Below are 24,675 nucleotides of genomic sequence, written 5' to 3' on the forward strand. Positions count from 1 at the left end.
GGGCGCGCCCGCGCTCGGCTTGGGGCTGTGTCGGGGGACCTGCCCCTGTCTGCAGGTACTTTAGACAGGTAAATTATGTTGCGTTAAATCGTCTGCCACTGACTAACGTGAGAAATGAAATAGAAAGCAAAGGATGTGTCTTGAATGAAAGCAGCCCAGTTTGTAACCCAAGCACCAAGTGAGCTGTGACTTTTATAGCTAAAAATTCGCCTTGGGAAGGGGGTGTGAGCGCAGTCCCGCGGCCCCGGGGGAGCCGTGCCGCATGCCGGCCCTGAACACTGCAGGTGTTCCCCGAGGCAGCGGCGTGTGCAGCCAACAGCGCTGCCCGAGCCCGGGCTGCGCCCGCCCGGGGAAGGCACCAACTTCTGTCTGGAGTAACAGCAGCGGAAGAGTGGGGTTGAAATGGAGCAGGGGCACGGAAAGGGAGAGGAACAAAGCCAGAAGCCTTTACAGCATCTGGGACTAAACGCAGGAGAGGAAGAGCTGTGTCCTGCAGGAAGAAGCTCTGGTCCAGACTGGCTCAGAATCCTGTCATGGCTCCATGCTTTGCTTTTTTTCTGTTTGTAAAATACACACTGCTTAATTCAGCTCCTGTTAAAATGATTTTTCCAAATTAAGTGTGTTTGTAGGCAAATAATTTTTGAAAGCAGCTTATCAAACAGGACTTGTGGAATAAATCTCAGTGCTGTTAATCCAAGTACCAGAACACCAAAAGATGAAAAGACAATCAAAGGAAGGACATTTTAAGAGGATTACAGGGAAAACTAATCTTGTTACACTGCAAACCCCTGTCACATGCACAACCCAAAAGGAACTGTAAATGTGATTTGTGCTGCCTAGCTTGGCAAGGAAGGGAAAGTGGGGAGGTCTGAGATAGTCAACAGCTGCAGCAGAACTTAGTATTACATTTATTCAATTTTATGTTTGGGTTTTATTCTCCTTGGCAAAACCAGGTGGAAAATATCTTTAGCTAAATTAGTTCTTCAGCTCAGGCTCGTTGGACTGAGGAAGTTCTCAAAAGGCAGCAAAAGTCTCCATTCCCAGTTCTCCTCCTTGTTCCCCTGCAGCGCAGCAGGAGCTCTGGTGCCCCACAGCCCATCCCAGGACATCAGGGGACACTCCCGTGCCCTGCCCAGCCCACAGGCATGCCCAGGGTTAGGGTAAATGGCTGACAGACACATTTATTTCTTTTTAAAGTACCACAGCCCCGAAGAATTTATTTGTATTCTCTGCCAGCCCTCGCAGGGATTCTGTCAGCATCTCCCATGTGCCAGCTCATGAGTGTCAGCACCAAACTATTCTTTTCTCTGAGCAGGGGAGACGGGAAAAGATGAACTGTTCTTGAATTGCTAAACAAATGTTTCATGTGCCATCCCCTTAACTGCTACATTTTTATGTTCAGGGTTCTTTTAAAACCAGAACTGACTATGAAGAAATCTAAACTTTGGTAGGGATAAAACCTCTGCTTTCCCAACACAATCTAAACCAGCACCAGATGCCTACAATATTCTTGACATTTGTAATACATATTGTGATTTTCCAGCAAATAGACTTTATTTTAAAAAAAGGCATCAAGAAAGCCATTAAAAGATCTCCCTGAACTGTTGGGTCAGCAGCTTCACTGTGATAGTCAAAATAAAACAGTCAGCACACTGATGGGGGCTGGAAAAACAGCTTCATGAGCTTCTGCCAAATCACACACGCTGTTCTTTTAGAATAGGAAAAATCCCAAACGCAAAATTCACAGGCTCCAGGCTGCTTCCCTTTCAGCTCTCCTACAGAGCCTTTTATAAGAATTAAAAGGTGCATTTTAGCTATCTTGCAGGCCAATATTCCCAAAAAAATTGGCAGAAATTCTTTCAGATCTTTATCTTGAAACCAAGACTGATGGATCACAAGGTCATATTTCTTCCTTGGGGAATCAGGCCTTCAGGCTCTGAATCCAGGAGTGGAAGATGGTGAGCGCAGCCCTCCCTGCCCTGCCCCGGGCAGCTCTGCGTGCAGAATGGCTGCAAGGTTAAAAGGCTGGGGCAATGAGGGGGCAATTCTGAGGAGAAACAAGAGCACTGTTTCAGCTGTGTCTTCTGCCTTTGCTGCATCAGGCACAGAGGAGACAACAGGAAAAGCAAGGGACTGTAGTAGTCAGGCAAAGCCCCTCTTTTATCCAGAACTCACGTCAGCTTACCCAGAATCCACACGGTGCCATGGAGTGTCCCACCAGGAGGCTGTGATTGCAGCAAGGTCTGGGAGAGGAGACACTTCTCTTACACAGGCCCAAGAGGGGATCAGGGTGTTTAACAGCACTGAACAGCTCCCTGTGCCAAAGTGCCTTAATCCAGGTTCCTATAAAACACAGCATTAGCCACAAGTGACTGCTGCAGAAGAGTTCCAAGAGCAGGCTCTAGTCCCATCCGAGGAGAAAAGTCAAGTGCAGCAGATTAAGGTAGGGAGAACCTGGGCCCACTGCTGTCAGTGCACTCCCTGTTTTCCAATAGGAGTGGTTTAGTAAGGAGTTTCTGAGTTGGAAAAATTTGCAATACAAAGCCTCAGCCTAGCAAGTTTCTTTTAATTTTTAAATGTACAGCATTTTAGTTCTACAAATGTAAAAAAAAAATTAAAACCAAAAAAACCTTTACAATGTTTGGGGCTTTTTAGCTTATAATGATCACACCCAACGTGATTCAATGCAATCTGGTCTTCAGTTCCTGTGGCCCGATTGCTTTGGATGATGCAAATGAAATGGCCAAGACATTTAGCTCTGAGACAGCACCTGCAGGAACTGCCCTCTGTGGCAGAAGTTCCCGTGGGCGCTGCACACAGGTGTAGGAACTGCTCCTGCAGGTCACAGGTAAGTAAACACTGACCGTAGCTCACACTGGACGAGACACAGACACGTGTCAGCCTGCGGGGCCAGTGCTGGGGCCAGCGCTGCTGCAGGAGCCAAGCTCTGCTCTGCAGCACTGCCCCCAGCATCGCTGAGGCAACGCAAGGCTGTGGCTCAGCTCACAAGCAAACAAGGAAACAGAGTTAAAGTCTCTACTTTGAGGAAGTCCCATCCACTGGCTGTGCCAGGTTCCTCATTTAAGAGAACTTTTAAGTTTCACTTTAAAGTCCAGTCTGAGCTCCCATTAATACAGCTGCACTAACACTGTGGCACAAATAACAAACTGTACCCACGTTACTTTGCATTCCCTTGCTCTGCACAGCACAGAACATAGAACATTCTCTATGCACTCGAGAACCACTGGAAGTTACTCCACAGCTCAACACACTGCCCAGACTAGAGCACAAGCATTACAAATCTATAAAAAAGCAGCCCCTGTGGTGGTGTACAGGAATAAACTAACCAAAAAAATTTAGTATTACCATTTATTGGTGACAAACACTACGTTTTACTTACATTCCATGGGGAGAAAAAATTCCAGCGTAAACAATGAACGGAAGCAGTACTGAACTCGCGCGGCTATCGTGCTGTACCTGGACCAATGCAAACCTCAGCGCGCACCGACCGTGCGCAAGAACACAACATCAAAAGCAACACAGTTATATATAAACATAGGTAATTTTTTTCAGCCCTACATGGAGATGTAATTAAACAGTATAAAGCACTCAAGGAAAATCAATCTGCAGTTTTATATGCACTACATTGAGATCATATCCTGTACTGTAGTGAGCTGTGAGCCACCAACACACAGTCCCTAAAACACAGCTCAGAGATCACTGAAAGTCACGTCGCATTCAAGTTCCCCTACCCCACACTCAAGAAAACTAGAAATTAACCAAAAATGATCAAACCAAGTTTAAAATTCCTAAAGTGTTTAAATTCATTCAACCATTAGATAATTAGGGCTGGTTTGCAAAAATATGGGGCTTTTTAAAATGGTGGGACACAGCCTGTTTCCAGTGAAACGCTGCTATTCCAATAAAACCAAAATAACCACATACATGGATATGATCTTCCCAAGTTAGTTCACAGGTAACATGTCAGTCTCAGAAGACAAAGTTTCTAAACTGTGCTATGGTTCTAGATACAATTAAGAAACTTTTAAATGAAAAATGTATAGTGTCATTTCAATCAAAACAACATAATGAAACTAAAAATGTATCACTGTTTGAAGAAAAAGCAACAGTTATGATTTAGACACTACAGTAGGTTGTAGAGACTGTAGCACTCCAACAGTTAGGTTACATTAAGAGGAAGCATTTGATTTTCTCTGGTGCTTTCAGGTTTGGGTTCAGTCAAGAGCCTGTTTCAGGCAGTGCTGTCCAGTGTTTGTCCCAAAGGGTTTGCGCTCGCCGGTTTGAGGAGAGGGTCACTTTCCATTTCTTGTTTCACACATCTAAAATGAGAAAACACCTGTTACTTAGGAGACAAAACGCTATTTCCACAAATAAGATACTTTAAATTGGATACAAATAATTTGATGTGCATTTAACAATTTGTTACCATATAACTGCCCTGATTTTTAATCAATTAGCACTTTGTTAATCTCACCACTGTTAATTTGAGAGCTTATTATCTCAATGAGAGGCTCAACTTTCTCTCCTCCCAAACCCAGCCAAGAGAATAATTTGCACTTCTCCATGTTTCTGCTGAAAATGAGCTTTGACCCCTGCATACCCCTTTACCTGTGACACACAAGATTGCAGGAGAGAGAGAGGAGCACTTGGAACCCCGAGGCCACTGCAGAGTCACACTCCTTACAGAGAAATGGGAAGGGGCAGCTGAGCTGAGGGAGGCCAGAGCTGCTGGGGCCCAGAGCTGTCACACAGGGCTGGGGTCACACCACAGCCAGCACACTTCACCCACTCACTCCTGCTCACTGCTTTGCCTCTGACACGTGAAAGTGACAGGACTGACCATCCAACCCTCCCTCTGCTCCTGCTGGAAGGCAAACAGCCCTTGGCATTTCAACCTTTCTGGCAAATCAAACCCCTCACGTTATTTGTCTAAAAACTCTCGCAGGGTTAATTTGCATCAGTGCAAGGGACATCGATGGGAACCACTCACACAGACATTGGTCCATTTCCTGTCCTTGGCATCTCTGTGGTTTGTTGGTCCAACTCAGACAGCAACTTTAAAATATTCAATGCAGCCTAAAGAGAAGAGAGAGCACTCAGCAATTCAGCCTCCAGACAGTTCAGTAATTTAGTGAAAGCACTCACTTAACCCAAACAAATGTTCTTATTTTGGCAATATTTTTAAAGAATTTTTTAAAGTTCCATAGTTATGGTGGAAAATGCAAAGGTGTAGAATTTCATCTTCATTAAACAATTGGATGGTGCTGTGACTGGGGATTCCCACTGCACTTGTTTCAGTGCTGGGGGAAAACTAACACACCAGGACTAGAAACAGTAAGAAAAGAGACACTAAATTAGTAACAGCTCAAACTGTGCAGAGCTTAAGACAAAGGACAGAAGAATACACAGAACCAGCATCCTTTTCCAAAAAAGAAAACAAGTTACACAAGAATCAAAAATACAAAATAGGAGGGGCCCACGTGACAGTTTAGCAGCATCAGTGTGACACAGCTCAGGCCAAGGTCAGTCACCTCCCCTGAGAACTGACTTCTTTTTCCCCACTTCATTCAGACCAATTTCAGGTGCAGCTTTCCAGCATACCCCTGACTCTGGCACGTGCCTTAGTGACAGCTGAAACCTGAACTGAGGAGGGGGCTCACAGTGTCCATTAGGAAAGCACTGCAACAATTTTTAGTATAAAAATCAGCAGAACCAAGTTTTCCTAAGGGTTTTCAAACACTGCAAATGACTCCTTCAGGCTGCCACACTCAGATCACCTCTGGAGACCAAAAGAACAAGAACAATTCCTCTGAATGGGAGGAGACTGAGAACATCCTATCAGCTTCACCTAAAGTCTTTTAGAGCCAAAGTCCCCTGCAGGTTTCACTTTAGCAGGCTCATTCTGTCACAAAGAAATATTTCAGCCACTGGTAATAAAAAAATCCTTTTTATAAAGGGAGCTGAACAGATTTAGAGTGTCTTTTACTATCCAGTGCTGAACTGCATTTCTTCCATAGGGGAATTCCACTTCCACTGCAAGTCTGGGAACCTGTGCCCAAGTATCACAGCTCCCAATGAAACATCAGCCCATTCTGATATAATAAGGAAATAAGCTGTTAGGTTTATACATTCCTTTTTGTGCATTTACTGTCATGGGCTCATGCAAATACTATCAAGACAAAGCAAATGTGCTTTTTGTAGACTAAAACTGTGATCAAATGTTTAGCATATTAAGCATTATTTAGATTACATTCTGTTATTGTTAATCATTATTTCTGCAACCTGTGAAATATTAGACAAAAATTAGCCAGGGAACCGTAGAACATTTAATTGCTCCCATCACTGATATAAAACCTTGGTGTCCCCTCAGGGAAGGCCCAAGAGCAGCATTTCAGCAATGTTCATCATACCATATCATGGCAGGACTCCACATCCTTTCCAATCCCATGACTGATCAGTGGTGGCTGAGAGGAACAGTTTATAAGAGATACAAACTCATTCTTGTTATTTTTTGGAAAGTCCTTATATTCAACCTGAAGAAAAGAGAAGGATTTACTTCTTTTCAGTTAACCAAGTACTGGAAGTATATCACAACTGCTACAGATTATTTGCCCATATATGACACTTAGCCTTTCTTCTCATCATTCTCTTAGCCAGTAGAACCCCTCCATTTAAAGTTTAACCTCACTTACAATGTTTTTTAGTACTCAAAAGAGCTTGGCAGGGCTCCTGAATGTGAGTGGCTCCTTCATAAAGATTGTTACTGGAACCTTTATTCTGATCACTGCTAACTGCATTTCAAATTTCTGTATTATGTTTTTTGATCCACTGAGCTCATCTGTCATATGAATACAGGAACTTAATGCAATTCCCCTTAAAGGGAGTGAATGTGAGAAAATGCAGAGCTTACAGCAAATGTTAATGTATGACAGATTAGTGAAAAAATCTGATTTCACATCAGCTAAGTTCAAGTCCACAATGTCTTCCTACACTGGGACAATTTTCAGAAAATGCTGCTTTAATTTTGTTCTCCCAAGACCTCACAGTAGCAGTGAATTGGGGCTGAGAATGGTACAGAAATGCACACTTGAAAATTAAATTTAAAAAGATGTAAAATTTGGCATGTGTCGTAGGTAAAGCGAAATGGTTACATGCATTTCAGCAGGCTCAGAACTCATCTCTCACCAACAGAACTAAAAAGCTTTTGAACAATAGCTTTGGAAGAAGTGCCGTGAAATTGAACATCTACCTGGATTCCTTGGACGTTGGAAAGATAGTCCAGCTGCTCGGAGGGCCTGGTCAGAGGCCCGTGGGGGAAGTGTCCTGAGGAGCTGCTGCTCTTCAGGATGGTCTCGGCAGTGGGAGAGGTGCCCCCGTAGAGCAGCTCCCGGGCGATCATGGCCGTCACCGTGGCCTTGGCGGGGTTGGGAGCTGCCCGACTGAACTCTTTGGTGTGGTGTCCTTGATTGGCTCCTACAGCCTGTGCAACCTCAGGGACCATGGGAAGAATGCCAGCAGGAAGCTGCTGATGGCTGAGATAAGGCATCCTGAACTCATCTTCTTTATTACCTGGGAGGAGAGAGGTGCACACTGAAGAGCTGCTGTTTGAGAGTCCTCCTGCAGGCACACACAGGCACCAAAAGTCACTTTGGAAAATAATAATTCATTTCAAATTACTTTTGACATACTAACAAACTTGGTAGGCTCAATCAGCCTTTGGAGGGTCAGAGCTTCAGCATCATCGAGACAGAGTTTTCTTACTGAATTACTGACTCAGTGCAACAGCTGCTTCTGCCAAAGGGAGCACCTTTACCTCCAGGAGGAGCTTCTCCAGGTCAGTCAAGCTTACAGACACCTCAGTTGCAACCATATTCTAAATATATCTTTTGCTTTCAGAATTTTCTATTCCATCATTTAAACTGTAGGAGCAAATAATGAAACCACAGAATGGCCAGAGCCACCATTAAGGATGTAAAGAGAGTGACAGTCCACAAAGTTTAAACTGTATATAGTGAGAACAAGCAGGTAGGAAAGGTAAAATGGAATGTTAGCACAAAGAGGCAAGACTATTTACAGCAAATGTCCAGCCACAGTCAATTGACAGCAATTTGCTGACATTATGGTATAAGTTAAAGAGGGATAAGAACAGCTTTTTAAGGGGAATTCACACAGAGTTATGGCTGAAACTTGCACAGGTGTGCTCAAGAAAGGTGGGGAAGATAGGGCCACCAAAATAAACCAAAGGAGTCATTTTTATGGCAGAACAGATTAATGAAGTTCTGCAGGACTGAGCTGTTTTAAGTTTAAGGATGAAAGCCAAAATTTGTAAATGGAAGAAAACAGGAACAGCAAAATCTGAATAGGAAGTCAGGAAGTTTACCTAAAATCTTCTGGATGCAGTAAAACAATACTAAAGTCCATGTCAATTCCAACTTACTATAATTTAAATAGCAAAGTAATACTGAAACACATAAAGTACCTGAAATATGCTCTCCAGAACAGCAATCTGTGGTGATAGACAAACTTTCCATAATGATTCCTCCCACCAGATGACATTCCAGAAAGCAATGTCTGTGTACAGTGTGGCCAAGTTTGAGGTGTTTTGATTCCAGCCTGCCACCCTGGGTGTGACCATCACAACTATTCACTGCCTGAAACAAGGGCAGGCACAGCTCCTGCTCTCAGCCACCAGAGACCCGGCACAGACTGAGGTGGTTCTGGACAAGGCCATTCCTTCCCTCTCCAACTCTGCCTGAGGCTGACCAGTCAGTACCGACACCCTTTCTCATCTTCATGCCAGGAACAGGGGCCTTGGGAGGAATAAGCTCTTTGGGGTTTGAACCAAACCTTTCCAAGGGCTCCATTTGGTTTGCAAGGCAGCAGCTGCACAGCTCTGCTCATCCCAGAGTGCTAGATGGCACTGCTGAAGGGACTGGGAACAGAGCTGACACCCCCAGCTGGGCCCTGCTGCTTTCACCAGGTTACTCACTAGCTGAAGTCTCTTCAGAGCCCGGCTCAAAGAAGGTTACTTTTCTTCCATCACCTGGTTTCTTCACTGGGGTCTTAAAAATAAAAGAAAAAGAACTCAAACACACAATATCCCTTTTAAACTTTTTTTCCCCCCAAATTCTAAAGTTTTCAAGATGCAGGTGATCTGATCAGCCAAAATTTTACTGAAAAAGTTATTATTCTAAAACATCAATAACTACATTGCTATCAAAAAAAGAGAAGTTCAGTGATTCTTATTCACTAAAGGCCTAAAACTACCAAATCTCAGAGAAGTGGTATTAGGAACACAGCTACTCAGAACCAGATACCAGAATAAGGCCAGTTTAACTGCCATTAGTCACTGGTACTGCTGAGGGGAGCACACCACACACCAATGAGCACACGCACGAAAAGGAGAAAAGCAACCCTGGATTTGCTGTTTGAGCTCTCTGGTAGCATCTGCTGAATCACCAGCAGAACACAGAAGGCTCCTTCCCTCAGAGAGACCTGGAACAAACTTTTCACTGCAACTGGGACAAGGCTGTGTAAAACCATTGCTAGCAGAGGACTGTAACCTACAGGTCTGCAAGCTTCTAAGACCAACACATCGATTATCATAGGTTCTGAGACATTTCATAAAGCACAAATACATTAATTTATCCTTCTGATGAGACTTTCATTTACCTGAAAACCCAAATGCTTAATGTATCCAAAACACTGGATATTTAATATTTTTTCAGAGAGCAGTCCCCTCAATACAATTGTTTTCTAGCTAGGGCAGAGAGAATGAACTACCTATCCTGCTACTGCCTTGCAAAGCTGCTTCTGCTCAGCTCAGCCTTTGCTGCAGCATTAACCAGCTGCTGCTTCCTCAAGACTCACCTTCTCTTCTGTCTTTAATGCTGGTTTTGGAGGCTGAGGTTGAGGGACTTTGAAACCTAAAATTTCCAACATATTTTCCGCTGCATTACGTTTAGCAACCTTTTTGTTCGTGCCCATTCCTTCAGCTGTGTGTACACCAACTTTCACCTGGACAGAAGAGGAAGAAAATTCAATTCTTAAGCAGTAGTATTGGGATTCCCTTATTAGTGATCTGTGCCTCCAGCATGCCATGAGTCACAAAATAGTTCAAGTGATCATTGTTCTGAGCAAGCTGTCATTTATTATCAATAATCACTGGCCTTCAAGCACAAAAAACCCAAACAGAAGTCACACAAATAATTGTATTTCATCATCTCACCTTGGGAACCCAGGTTAGTGTTAATAAATCCTACATTCCAAAATACAAGCAGCTTAGTGCTTCTTAGCAGAGTATTAATACTCCTGTTAATTAAAATATTAGGCAGTTACAACATAGACTACTGGTGCCCTGTGCAATTTTTTTTTTAATTACTCAGATCAATTTTCTTGAACCTTTATCTTCTGTGAATGTAGCCCGTTAGATATTTTGTTAAATCATGTCATGGAAATATGTTAAGCCTGTATATCATCCTGACAACCTGACTGCCATAAGAAAAAAAAATGAGGTGCCAGCCACACCTCCAGCTCTGTGCCACGGTCACAGGGCCCCAGCCACAGCTCCAGCTGTGTGCCCCTGTCACAGGGTCACAGCCACACCTCCAGCTCTGTGCCACGGTCACAGGGCCCCAGCCACAGCTCCAGCTGTGTGCCCCTGTCACAGGGTCACAGCCACACCTCCAGCTCTGTGCCACGGTCACAGGGCCCCAGCCACAGCTCCAGCTGTGTGCCCCTGTCACAGGGTCACAGCCACACCTCCAGCTCTGTGCCACGGTCACAGGGCCCCAGCCACAGCTCCAGCTGTGTGCCCCTGTCACAGGGTCACAGCCACACCTCCAGCTCTGTGCCACGGTCACAGGGCCCCAGCCACAGCTCCAGCTGTGTGCCCCTGTCACAGGGTCACAGCCACACCTCCAGCTCTGTGCCACGGTCACAGGGCCCCAGCCACAGCTCCAGCTGTGTGCCCCTGTCACAGGGTCACAGCCACACCTCCAGCTCTGTGCCACGGTCACAGGGCCCCAGCCACAGCTCCAGCTGTGTGCCCCTGTCACAGGGTCACAGCCACACCTCCAGCTCTGTGCCACGGTCACAGGGCCCCAGCCACAGCTCCAGCTGTGTGCCCCTGTCACAGGGTCACAGCCACACCTCCAGCTCTGTGCCACGGTCACAGGGCCCCAGCCACAGCTCCAGCTGTGTGCCCCTGTCACAGGGTCACAGCCACACCTCCAGCTCTGTGCCACGGTCACAGGGCCCCAGCCACAGCTCCAGCTGTGTGCCCCTGTCACAGGGTCACAGCCACACCTCCAGCTCTGTGCCACGGTCACAGGGCCCCAGCCACAGCTCCAGCTGTGTGCCCCTGTCACAGGGTCACAGCCACACCTCCAGCTCTGTGCCACGGTCACAGGGCCCCAGCCACAGCTCCAGCTGTGTGCCCCTGTCACAGGGTCACAGCCACACCTCCAGCTCTGTGCCACGGTCACAGGGCCCCAGCCACAGCTCCAGCTGTGTGCCCCTGTCACAGGGTCACAGCCACACCTCCAGCTCTGTGCCACGGTCACAGGGCCCCAGCCACAGCTCCAGCTGTGTGCCCCTGTCACAGGGTCACAGCCACACCTCCAGCTCTGTGCCACGGTCACAGGGCCCCAGCCACAGCTCCAGCTGTGTGCCCCTGTCACAGGGTCACAGCCACACCTCCAGCCGTGTGCCATCACACCCACCTGCATGACGAACTCCCTGCGCCTGGGCAGCCCACGTTCTGTGATGAGCATGTACTCGGGCTCCTTCTCCTTCTTGGCCTGCTGTATCTGGGCAAGTCTGCTAATGGGATTCATTCCTTGACCGTATTCTGGACTTGTTTGCAGCTATGTAGAACAGTGTTTAGGAAATAAGCCAAACTTTATGAATATTCGGTTTAATAGACAGAATGCAGCATGCCTCTGAATTAATTCATCTCTAGATTTTAAAAATATTGAAATAAAAGTTGCTTAATGAAACACTGTCACAGCCAAGGAGAAATACTGAATTTATTTGGCTCCACTGTCACACTTGACCACACGTAACCTACCCTGCTAATAGCTTTACAAATTCTAATCCTGCTATATTAGGAGGGACAAGCTTGCAGGAGAATTTGTACAAGCAAAACCCGAAGCTGTAAGGTCTGAGGCTTGAAAGTCAGAGCTTGATTTTTATGTGCTGCTCTTTCCTTTATAAGGTTTCTCTTTCATCCTGAATTTACTGATAATTGCTATAAAAGTGGTGTCAGAACCCCATTAGAGTGGGAGCAAAGTACCAGCTCATTTGTTGCACCAGAGGGCTGGTAAAGGCTGAGCAGCTGAAGAGTGTTTATAACTGACTCAGAAAAGGCTCTCTGATGATTATTTGCGCAGTAAAATTTCCAATCTTTTCCCCCTTACCTTCACTATTGATTTTGTTTTCTTTTTGATTCGTGGTTTCATTTTCTCAACTGTAGGAAGCGGTGGCAATTTTTTCAGTTCTTCTAGGACTGCTATTGCAGCATTTTTCTTTGAGATCTTCTTGCTCTTTCCTTCACCTTCACCCATAAATTCTCCAACTGATACCTTGGTTACAAAACTCTTCATGTGGGGAGGACCACTTTCCTTGGTCACCTGTTTCAGAGGGAAAAACTGAGTGAAAGCGTGATAAACACTTATTAAAAATGGCAGGGCACATGGTTTATAGCAAACTTCTCTCAAGAACTAAGGATAAAGAGATTTTAGATTCTCATACAATCCAAAAAGTAAAACATATTCTAATAACATATTCCCACCCAACTAAGCATATATTTTTAAAACATCAGATGCAGCAAGCAGTAAACAGTATTTACACAAGTCATTAACCCATCTTATTTAATTTACTCATTTAATGTTTCAGTATAAAAATAGGACTGCTGTATTTCACCAGTGTGTACTTCCCCACAGTTAACAGCACCTCATTAAATATATCATGGTACAGCAATAAAACATTACAGAGAAATCAACTCTTTGGGATTTAGCATTTTAGTCCAGAAATTCTGATTTCTGAACTCTGAAGTTCTGAAGAAACCAGAAGACATCTAAGAGACAGATGCCCACTACAGATTTAGGCTTTTAACTCCATTCATAACACATCATACTCCAAAATATCCATAAAGTCAAGAAGTAAGAATTAATTTTAAGAGCTTCCACCCACAATTGGCTTTGTGCGACAGTGTATTTTTACCAGTGATACTCAGGCTAATCTGCAATAATTGTAAGTTTCATGCAAAATTTCATAAAACAGTTTCAGAAGCAATTTAGTTACACACAATAGCATTTTCTTACTATAACAATTCAGATGATTGGATTAAATGTTACTTTGCCAGCTCAGAAAAGCAACATGAGAAATTAATATTTTAGTGAAACAGAGATGCTCCTGTGGAAACTCCTAATTTAAGATAACTGAAATGATCAAGAAGGGCAAAAAGGCAGCAAGCAGCCAGGCCAAAGGGAAAGGAAAGTCAGGCGCACATGAGGTCACCTCATGGCAAGAAAAGAAACCTACTTGTGAGATTCTGCACTCATGGGTAGTCCAGATCAGTGCTTAATTAAGCAAATACTTCCATATGTGTCTTTCAGAGTGAGCTCTACTCTTTTGTCTCAACTCTGCACTTCCATGTTCTAATAATTAATTCAGGGTTGTGCTTTGGTTCTTCACTGTAATAAGCTTTTCTCAAAAAGCTTGGAAAAAAGATTGCACGGACAACCACAGCGTAGCTGTTCACTCCATGTGATCATTTCAGGGCATGAATTTGTGAACAGGTGAACTTTTCCTTTTTCTTTCCTTTACCATATAAACTCCAAGACAATCAGGGTGACTGTCAAAGGTTAAAGTGTATTCACAACTAACAAGACGTGTTAAAAGTCAGTTGTTTGGGTTATCTAGGAGAGACTCAACTTAATGCATACCCTTAATAGTCTAATAAAAACAAATCTAGAGCTTGTAAAGTAAACATACCTCAAAATTCACAGGCAAGTTCCTTTTAAGTGCAATCTCAAAAACTTGGCTTATTTCAGATTTATTGAGATTTTCATCATCTGGTTCTTTTCCGTTAACCTAAAAGAAGCATACTCTATTTAAAATAAAGATCCTATTAAATTGAATTTTATCCATTCAACCACTTTACTGAACTCTCCAAATTTTAAATACTCTAACCCTTACTGTCATGTTACATGAATGTGGAGAAAAGCAGCCCACATACTACAGAACTGAATCTTAAAAAGCTCATTAAGGTGTATGTGTAAAAGCTTTCAAACCTCCATATTTTCATGTGCTCATTACAAGAAAGAACAAATGGAATAAGGGCCAATAGGTTTAAAAATGCATTTATAGAAAATGAAATTGAAGTGCTAAATGCACTGATTTCCAAATGGAAGTACCTTTATGAAATACAATTTTCATATACTGATTGGACATTTGCACCAAAAGCACTAAGACAGGATCAGGTAAGAGAAAGGGTAGGAAAAATAAAGATTCTGAGAGTGGGACCAATGTGAATGAGGGATGGCTGACGAGCCCCTGGCACAGTTGTGTCTTTTCACATGCTCCCTTGTAAGTGCTCCATCTACAGCTTTGCTTTCTCATGTCAAGAATATCCTATCAGGAACTTGCCCTAAATCAAATGCTGACCATCTCTGAGAACTCAAACCTGCTGAGACAACACTGCCAGTGAGGCTTTCCTACAGGCATGTCTACATATCTCCAGGTAAAACTTTGACTGGGATTCCAGAAGTGTCTTCACTGATGCTGGCACCAACATGAGCTAAGGCATGTCAAGAGCAACAGAGAAATTTTAGGTGTCCAGCAGTGATATTGGAAAGATTATGATAAAGATGAACAATATCACTGATTATATCATGCCACAATACTAGTTATGCAACCAGGTAATAAAAATGATTTAAGTATCTTATTGGAGCAGCATCAGGGGAGTTGAGCTAGAGAACTTTCATAAATTAAAACTTGTTGGATGGCAGCGAGCATCCCCCATGCCTGCTACTAACAGGTTAGTTTAAAACACAAAGGATTTTTTTATCCCACCAGTTAAGACAGGCTTTTCCCATTTTAGATAAAAAATAGTTGACAAAATTAATCTCAAGTTTTCACTCCTCCCACTGTTCTCCTGGGCTGCCCCTGTCCACCAGGCTGGAGTCTGGGCCCAGCCCTGGCCCTGTGGTGCTGTGGCAGGGCAGGGCAGCTCCTGGCAAGACTGTCCCAGAGCCCTGATCTGCTCCACACCGGGCAAACCCCGATCCAGTACAGCCCCCTAAGGTCTCCACCATCATCTGCCAAACCCCAGCGCCAAGCTCCAAAGAACAGCAGCATATTCCCAGGAGGAACATGTGAACTCCTAAGGCCACATTCACTCCAGCACAGCCAGGAAGGGTCTGTCCCTGCCCTCGCTCATCAACACTGCCACAACAACTTCGATTACAAGCACTTTTCCTCTCCTTGTAATTTCAGACAGATTCTAGAGTTTCAAACTCCTACATTTTTCTTTGTGAGGATGACTATGATTCTCTTTATTGGATTAAATTTTCCCACTCAATATCCTCTTCTCAAGATAATACAAATAAATAGAATGGAATTATCTGCTCTGTTGCAGTGTATGTGCATTCCAGGTCTGTGAGCGTAGTGCAAAATGAAGGTTCTTTTCCTCAATACCTTTATCTAAAAAGAGTGAATTCTTAGCAAAATAACCCTTAACAGACTACAACTATTTTACTGATTATTTTGACTCTACTTGAGTTCTGGATCAGTTTACTTTATAAATCAAAAATAATCATACACACACACTCTCCCCCTTTCCCTGCACACTTCAAGGCAGATGATGCATAAGTTTGCTTTTGAGGTATTTTGCCTGTTTGCATTGACTAAACTCTCCAAGAATTATGTGCCTCTAAATCTGAATGAGACCCCAAAGCATTTGCCATTCTTAGCTCTCATCACGTTGTTCAAGCAACTTCCACAAGTCCTGTACTCCATTACGAGGGACTTGCCCTCTTCCAGGAACTCCTTCCAGTTCCCTCCCTTCCTCAAGGCTGCTTGTGAGCAAATGCTGAACACCGAGGAGCTGCTGCCCAGCACTGCAGTGACTAACCACAGCCATCAGTCTGAGCCTGTCCTTCCACATTAAGGGTATAAAGAGCAGTTGATATTTACCAAGTGAGCTGGCAACAAACACAGAAGCAAATTTTGAGGCAAAATTAGAATTCCTGCCTAAGAACCGTGCTAGGAAGCCCAGCTCTCCGTGTTCCCTAAGCTTTAAGTCAATGTTTTATCATCTGTCTTTCAATATGCTGAGTAACCCACCCTGCTCCTTCAGCAGCACATCCAACCCCAGCCACACTGAAGGTCCCTGTGAGCTCTCCCACCACAGCTTCCCCTCAATGCTCCAACACTCAGCTCAGCTCTTCAGGCAGGGCTTGGGTCCAAGAGCCAACATTATTACATGTTTTTTCCTGCCACTTGCTCCTAGATTTGCACCTGAAAAGGTGTGGGAAATGGTCATTCTTTCCCTTAAAGTCTAATCATTTTACTCAATGATTTCTTCTTAGAATCACAGAATCATTTACCTTGAAAAAGATCTTTAAGATCACTATGCCCAACTGTTATTATGCACCAAATATTTTCCAATTTAAAAAACAAGAGTAAAATTCCACAAAAACAAAAACTTGTAAAATATTCCCCCAAATAATAAGAAAATGTACAAAATTACTCCCCCTTAAAACATGTGAGTTCAAACATCAGAATATTGTTTACATAAGAATACAATCAAATGGGATACACCAAAATAACTACATTTTTTAAAAATTACTGGCAACATCAAACGACTGTTAGGAAGTATCAGGACTATGTCTGCTTCTGAAATCTTCATTTGCCTCTGTTGTATACAGGCATTTTTAACAGTACCTCTCATGACCTCACACTCTTGTATCCCTTCTGGCCCTTGCCTCACTGGATGCAGGAATGAACAGGATTCACTCAGCACCACAACCATCCTTATTCTACCTTCCTCTTGGCTATGGTGAAATGCTGCTACAGAAACAATTCCCTCAGACACTCCTAAAACTACAACAGTTGAAAGCCTCAAATATCAATGAATTTAAGTACCAAACTTTAAATGAAAACTTGATTATCCAAGTACTTACTATAAACCAGCACAGCATGTTCCAAGGCCCACTCTCCTTTCCCTAAGCTGTATTTCCTACTGTTCCTTCTACAGACAAGTCAAATTTAAATTGAAAAATAAAATGACAAATGCAGTTTTCTCAAGGTCAAGACACCATTCAGATCCTGTTTTATTAATAAAATAATTCTCCCTTCTTGCAGTCTTTTGCCTCATTTACTTCCTCTACCTCTGCATTTACACCCCTCACACAGAATGAGATATCCTACAACAACTGCAGTTTGTTCTCAAGACCTCACGCTATCCAACTCCACAATTCTATGTATTTTCAGAAAGTGACCTGGACTGAAGCATTCCTAGAAGAGTGAACAGAGAATAATTCAGTGACATGTGAGCCCTGCAGAGCTGCTCTCCCTGGGTCTGTGCTCCCTGAGGGGGAAAAGGGCCCACGAGAGCAGCTCATCTGTTACAAGGGTGGGCACGAAAAGGGGATGTTCTGCACCACTGTCACAGAACAACATTCCAGAATCTGGGGTTCCCAGAACTGAAGGGGAACATCCTCCTCTGCTTTGGCCTCTGCTGCATGATGACCAGCTGGCCCCTGCCCACACTGTGCCAGCCACCAGCTCAGATTTCAGGGCAGGGCTCAGCCCAAGTCCCAGCTCCTGTTCCCAGCATCATGCTCTTTTGCCAACTGCATCTGTAATCCCTAGGAGGTCCATCTTTCAGTCTGCATTCCTCCAGGAGAGCTTTCCCTTACCTGAAGCACCTTCATCAGTGCCTCCCAAGCCTCTGCCCTGAACTGTCAGGTCCAGTGCTTTTGCCCAATCGCCTGGGCAATGCTCACTCCCACACACAAGTTTTAACTCAATGTCCCTTGGATTCATGTTTCTTCAAACCTCTTGCTCTGCCATTCCTGGTAGCTCCCAGTGATTTTTTTTCTCAGTCTGAGACCCTTTGTTACCTTCTTGTCCAATTCTTCATTTCCCTTCTTTCTCAGCACACAGACAGACTCCATATCCAGCAAGCTCTCACACTCCCCAGATTGCAAGTTACAGTTCTGTCCTTGCCCAAAGCAGCCAACACACATGAGGTGGTGCAGGCTCCCGGCCAGCCCAGCAGCAAAGCAACTCCTGTGCTCACAGTGAGACCTTCTACCTAAAGCCACTCAACAAAAAAGCACGAAAAACACAATAATGGTACTGGAATGGAAAGTGCTGGGCAGCCATAAATATATGAAGGGATAAAAATTGACCTCTTATATTCCTATCAAAATGTGTGTCTGAGTCTACTATATCTATGCATTTCCTGCTCTTCTAGAATTTCCATGGTTCTTTCCAAAATCATGCAGGAATTTGTCCTAGGAAGTAAATCCATGCCTGAGTTTTATGTTGCCCATTTATGCACTTCTTCAGAAGTTTGTGTATGATCTGTACCTGGTAAGACATTAATTCCTATCTATGCTTCCAGTGCTCATATCTGACAGAGGTCTACAGCATTGCTGTGGAAAAATATGACAGTAAAAAAATTAACATCACTTCATCTGGGAAAATGGTAGTTCCATAGAAACTTATGCTTTTGCATCAAAGTGTTTCTATTGACACAAGTGAGTCACCACTGCTACACAGAATTAGATTTCCCAACTGTCTCCTCAACAAGGAAAAAAATATCCCAGTTTATTCTAGCAATTTATGCTTACAACACTTAAGATTAATTCCCACCTCTGGTTTCTCAGGCAAGGGCTCATTCTGCAGAACTTTCAGAGCTTTAGCAGCTGCATCATGCTTAGCAGCTTGTCTTGTTCTTCCCTTCCCATGAAACTGCTGCCCTCCAATTGAAAGCTCCACTTGATAAAGTAAAGGCCCAACAGGAAATGGGTAAAAGTACCTGCAAAGAGAGAGGGGAACAAGTAAATGACTTGGCCTACAAAGCAAACAGACATCTAAGTCAGACGTGGGTCAATCTCTTGGATATCAGTAACCACACCAGCACTGAAGCACTAGTTTTAAAGAACCAGATTTTAATTTAGAGCCTAAAAGAATTTAGTGAGCTACCTTTGAAACAAATATTGACATTCCTTGCTTTACAACAAGAACACATTTCTGACCAAGTGCTACACCAAGAGAACATAACCACACTTCTACGGACTTGGCAATCCAGGAAGTTTTGAATTTTAAGTTCCTATGCCTACATAAAATTCTTTAAACTGCAACTTTAATTTAAATAGTTTCAGAAGAAGCAGCATCAATCTGTTTTCTTCACTTTTGCTTTTACACAGAAAGGAAATGCAAGAAATATTTACCTAATACTTAGCTATCTATATATTTAGCTATTTGCTCAATGAAGCTGGCTATACCTGAATACTCTCAAAAACACTTCAACTTTCAGTCCAGCTGCCTTGCCCCACCCCAAAGAAATAAAGCCCTGGAAATAAGGCAAGTTACAGATACTGGTGTACAATTCTCCAAAGCTCCTGCCTCAGGAGGGGAGTGTCCCTGGAAGGGGACACGGGCAGTTTCCAGAAGGCAGCAGCAAGGCAGGGGTGCTCGGGGGAGCTGCACCCCGAGCCAACACCTACCGTGGGGGGTAGGTGCCACCTCGCATGGTGTAGCTGTAGGTGGATCTCATCCCCGTGTAAGGGTCGATGGGTTTGTACATGGGCTTCTTCCCCAGCTTCATGCAAAGGGCATTCAACTCCACTGTGGGGGTTACACTGTCTAGAGAAAAAGGAATAGAAAGGGTTGTCCATCTGTCACAAGGAACTGAGACAACTTAAACTCTTATTGCTGGCTCACAGCAGGGAAAAATGAGCTCAACTTTTGCACATGCAGCATCTTAAATGACTGAATTCCAAACAGAACTGCTAATGAACAAGAAGAGAGTAAGTCTATATGATGCACATTAAAGCAGCCTAGTAGAGTTGTGACAAATGCTGTTACAAAAAAGTGGATTTGCTGGGAGCTCTTATTGGATTTGTTTTGGAGGGTTCTATAATTTTGCTTTTAATTTCTGAAGCTGCTAATTTACCTACGTTTACAGTGTATCTAACAAAGTGCAGAAGAAGAATTTTCTGCAGTGAAGAAATTTCTCCAAATATACTTTTAAGTTACCAGACATGCTATATCCCTTCTGTGTCTCCTGCTTACTGCAAATGATCAAACATTTCTCTGTCCTCAGTGACCTAGAAGGGTTTCTATGACTTTTCGTTTTCAAATTGCAACTGGCCTTGTCAAAAGGCATGTAAATTGCTACTGAAGGCTAAAACATTTCTCTCTGGTACTGTGGGCATGAAGAACTGACTCCTAGTCAATTCTGACTGGAGAAAGAACACTCAGTAAGTGTCATTTTTTCTACCACAGGTCTCACTGGCTCAGAAATCAGCTGAAGTAATTGCCAAAAGAAAATGACCTATGGAACAGATGCACAGACAAAATAAGTACTTGCTAGCTGACAACTGCCATTGTTAAACAGGCAGAATCACAGTTTTAATTCATCTTTATATAACTTCAATACATACCAAAAGCAGAAAGGTGTATTCTCTCTATGTATGATTATTTTAAATCAGTTTGTTGTGGCATATACCTGGATTCTTGCCTTCAGTACGAGATGGACGAGCTGTAGGTTTAGGGAATTTTGTCCCTTCCAAAGCTTTGGCAGCTGCTGCATGTTGCGCTTTTTTAATACTAGTTCCTTCAGCTTCCCAATGCTGGTCCCCAAGAGTCAGCTGCACTGTAAACACCTCAAAACCACAAACAGGTATTTTGTAAAAGGCTTCTTCAGAATTTATGTAGTTTATCAGACTCTCTTATACAAAACAACGAGTCTTTCAGTGATGCACAAGTTGAGAAAACAGTAATCCAAGCTCTCCTTAACTCCCATGTCATCTCCAGACTTCCATCACTTTGGACATCAACAGGATTTTCCTGATTACTGAACTAAGAATTTCACAACAATTGTAGCTGGCAAGTATCCTGCATGAGATCTGACAGGATAAACACTCGAAGCAGTGTGGGGAGAGGTGACAGCCCCAGGAGAGCTGCTGTGCCCATGTCACTGAACAGCAGACTGGAAACTCACCCTTCTCTGTAACACATAACTCCATTCTTGCTTTAATCCTCTAAAAGGTTTATTTAAGATATTTTTCATCAGTTTGAAGAAAGTTAAGTTCACAATGTACCATAAAAGCTTCTACATGCCCACAGATCAATGAAACACAATTGTACAGATGTTCTGAATGTTATTCCAATACTTTTTGTAAATGTCAACTCCTTCACACCTTGAAGCTCATGTGACATTTTTTGGAACTCAACTTTTTACTTCCCAGGTACCAGCTTCACACTTCCCTACCACTGATGCTGTGGGGGGCTTCCCTTTCCTCTCCACTAGTCTGGATTATCTTGCACCAAAATCCCACACATCGCCTTCCCACTCCTGAAGGTGAAGGAGATGAGCAGCGGCAGTAAGAAACTGGTATGAACATTTACCTTAGAATGAGCTGGACCTTGCTCGCTCAGAAGCTTATACTCGGGCTGAATCTTGTTGAAACGGGCTAATTCATTCACAAGACACATGGGGGTTTTCTCTTTGGGGTTTGCCATGTTTGAAGGAGCTGAAAGGTGACATAAGATCCGATAAATGAACTGATAACTGTGAACTTTACTACAAATTTTAATTAAAAAAAGAAATCTCAGTGGCTTAGCATCTAGTTGTCTGCAATGCTGGAATAGACAGCTTTGCTCACTGGCCAAACTGCTAACAATCTATTGAACTTTGGGTTTTCCTAGCAATGCTCATGCCTAAAAAGCACTATCATTTACAGTCATGGTTCTAACGCAAGCCAGAAGCATGAAGCTAGAAGACTCCTGCAAACAGCTCACATCTTATCTAGTATGTGTCAAGGAACAAATCTTCCAAGTATTCCTCACTATCACTTGCTTTGAATAATTTCAAAAACTCCATTAATTTTATTTCCCTTCTCCTATTTTTCCCCTATTAGCTATTTTTATTACCCTTTATTTGTTCTGTTGCATTTTGATAGCATAATATATTTATTATTAAACTGGTCATAAAAGAACTAAAGAGAACAGAATTAAACAAACTATTTCAAACAACATTTTTTCATATTTAAAACAAGCTACTGGTAGAAAAGATTGATAGTAATGTTTCAAAAATTTAATGAAATACAATTTAAAATATTCTTTGCTATTACAAACATACCAAGTAATTGCTGGAACTTTATGTAAAAGTATGCTTCTACCTGTCTCCAACAGATTTCATTCCATAGGGAACTACTGCAGTTGGATAAATATTACTTTAAATTACATGTAGGTGCAAGACATCAGGAACATATCATGCCAAACCATAAGCATTAAAAATATATATTTACTGACCCTCTCTCTTACCTGCAGCTGCATTGGTGGATGTAACTGAAGCAGAGGGCAAAGCAGAGTTCTGGATAGGTCTGCCTGCATTTTCAGAGGGCAAAGAACTGGTAGTAGAAGGAATACTCAAAGGCTGTGAAAGAGATGGGTTTTTATTCAGTATTTGGCTCCCTGCAAGGGCAGCAGAAGGATTCTGAATCTGAACTTGAGACATGTTCACTTCCAACCAGAGCAGATTACTGTAGGCAAACAGCTTTGAACGCAGACAAACTCCAATTTTTGAAGCCAAATTGCTGACCTAAAATGCAAAGATGAAAAATAGATTATACTAAATATTTAGCATTCTCTAACAACCTACTGAAATGATTCCTCCATCAGCAAAAAGGGAAAAAGTGTTCAACCAAGCAGCCATTGTTCCCATTTCGTCCAGTTAGTCACTCACACATCAGTTTGCACAGCACAGTTCCACCCGTACGCCCCATCGTGTTTCACACTTTTTTCATTCACAGAAGAGTAGTACAGAAGCTTTATTTATGCTTGTTCATTACTGTCCATCTCCTTTCCCCACGACTGAATCCACTTAAGAAGCAAATCCTGTTATTTACACCCAGAGCCACTGGTTATACACTGAACAAAGAGCAACTTCCACGGACAAGTTACATTTCATGCATTCTACCATTTGAAGTTAAACTTTTTCGCTTGGAGGGCAAGAAATAAATGCAGCCTTTACGAAAAAACTATGTAGAGAATACATCCTTTATTATTATATCATAGAGTTTCTCCCAGGATCATCAAGAATTCCACGCTGCTGATGAGGGTAAAAAGCTGGAGTCCAGTGGGAAATGCTGAAGTAGCTCTGGCTGGGAAAAGCAGGTGTGTAAGAGTTCACAGACTGTATCAGCTACATGTATCCTGAAGGTTACTTCGATTTAAGTCAGGGCATGTCTCAATCATAGTTCAAGCATCAATTTAGAGTCACTTGGCTCTGCAGCACTATAAGCAAGTGTGGGAAGTGCTCACGGGCACCTATGGCCATTTAAACCCCCTGGGAGCACAGCAGTGCCCCAGCCCATGCGCAGTGCTGTGACAGATCTTCCCTGTGCTGACAAATTAGTATTAGATTTCTCTTACACATAGATGCAAAATTATCTTTGTGTTCAGCCAGTGGAACCTAAATAGACACAAACAGGTCAGCTGTCCATATCCGCTTACAAGCCACGTATCAATTTATTTATTAAAAATACATTCTACAACCAAGTAAATCCATTTTACACACCAAGGCGCTCACACATGCACACACACACCAGTCACCTACAGGTCTGATTAGGGCAGCAAACAAAGGTTTATTCTTTCCTAACTCATAGGTGAAAAGGAGAAATCACTGCCCCAGCCACCACCAGGGGGCTATTAGCAGCAACACAACTCCACTAGTGCTCTGTGAGCTTCAAATTCTGAACCTGTGAATGGATTTCCAAATGTGAGAGGAGCAGCAATGAGTCAGAGAGAAGTTTTTAGCTAGTTACTGACAAAACAAGCCTAAAAGGAGAACCTAGATTAATACATTCATGGACAGAAAGATTTAATTATCTATTAAATAAGAGGCAAGAAAGTATTGGGAAACAACAGATACACCACGAAATCTACCATCTAGAATATTTTTACTTTGGAAAAAAAACATCATAAACATGCCAGACTTATCATACTACCACCTGGATAACTTTGTTTTTACTAGAGAGCAAAAATAGTTCAGGTCTCATTAGTCCAGGAGACATGTATGCAGATTATACTCAAAACAAATCCTATATTTGACTACTGAATTTGCAGCAGTTACACATGGAGTGCATTGTAACTGTGAGAGTGGCATTAGAGAATCTCTCTAAAGGACATCTAAGAAATTGTAAGACAAAGAAGAAAAGTATTTAGAAAAAGACTCCAGGGTAATAACATTACAATCACTATATTTCTTTCCCAAGAGCATCACTAGAATCACTGAAAATTTTCAGATATAACACAACAATAGTAATTGCCTGGCAAAGACTCTACCAAAGTCTTGCAGAAAAAGAAATGCAATGAAATCTTGCAATGAGAAAAGCAAACACTCCTTTC

At 42.9% G+C, this 24,675-nt stretch overlaps 1 protein-coding gene across 7 annotated transcripts in view; it reads right to left on the reverse strand.

The window, feature by feature from the left end:
* Positions 1 to 2,549: 2,549 nt before the first annotated feature.
* STAU1 (staufen double-stranded RNA binding protein 1) overlaps positions 2,550 to 24,675 on the reverse strand; it is a 27,308-nt gene continuing 5,182 nt past the window's right edge. For 2 of the 7 annotated variants that reach the window (XM_031059096.1, XM_031059095.1), the window contains exons 2-15: positions 22,591 to 22,867; positions 21,673 to 21,797; positions 20,771 to 20,927; positions 19,767 to 19,905; positions 18,910 to 19,075; positions 14,020 to 14,118; positions 12,441 to 12,671; positions 11,745 to 11,888; positions 9,892 to 10,038; positions 9,011 to 9,083; positions 7,271 to 7,638; positions 6,432 to 6,554; positions 5,012 to 5,097; positions 2,550 to 4,340 (exon numbers count right to left, since the gene is read on the reverse strand). In XM_031059096.1, coding sequence (XP_030914956.1) covers positions 4,253 to 4,340; positions 5,012 to 5,097; positions 6,432 to 6,554; positions 7,271 to 7,638; positions 9,011 to 9,083; positions 9,892 to 10,038; positions 11,745 to 11,888; positions 12,441 to 12,671; positions 14,020 to 14,118; positions 18,910 to 19,075; positions 19,767 to 19,905; positions 20,771 to 20,927; positions 21,673 to 21,797; positions 22,591 to 22,783 — 2,139 coding nt within the window. In that variant the 5' untranslated portion in view covers positions 22,784 to 22,867 and the 3' untranslated portion in view covers positions 2,550 to 4,252. The remainder of the gene's footprint in view (positions 4,341 to 5,011; positions 5,098 to 6,431; positions 6,555 to 7,270; positions 7,639 to 9,010; positions 9,084 to 9,891; positions 10,039 to 11,744; positions 11,889 to 12,440; positions 12,672 to 14,019; positions 14,119 to 18,909; positions 19,076 to 19,766; positions 19,906 to 20,770; positions 20,928 to 21,672; positions 21,798 to 22,590; positions 22,868 to 24,675) is intronic. The other 5 variants (XM_005423645.3, XM_031059097.1, XM_014308076.2 and 2 more) reach the window with 5 other exon arrangements.

This window comes from Geospiza fortis, unplaced genomic scaffold (assembly GCF_000277835.1).
Source record: "Geospiza fortis unplaced genomic scaffold, GeoFor_1.0 scaffold361, whole genome shotgun sequence".
Classification (NCBI taxonomy): Eukaryota; Metazoa; Chordata; class Aves; order Passeriformes; family Thraupidae; genus Geospiza; species Geospiza fortis.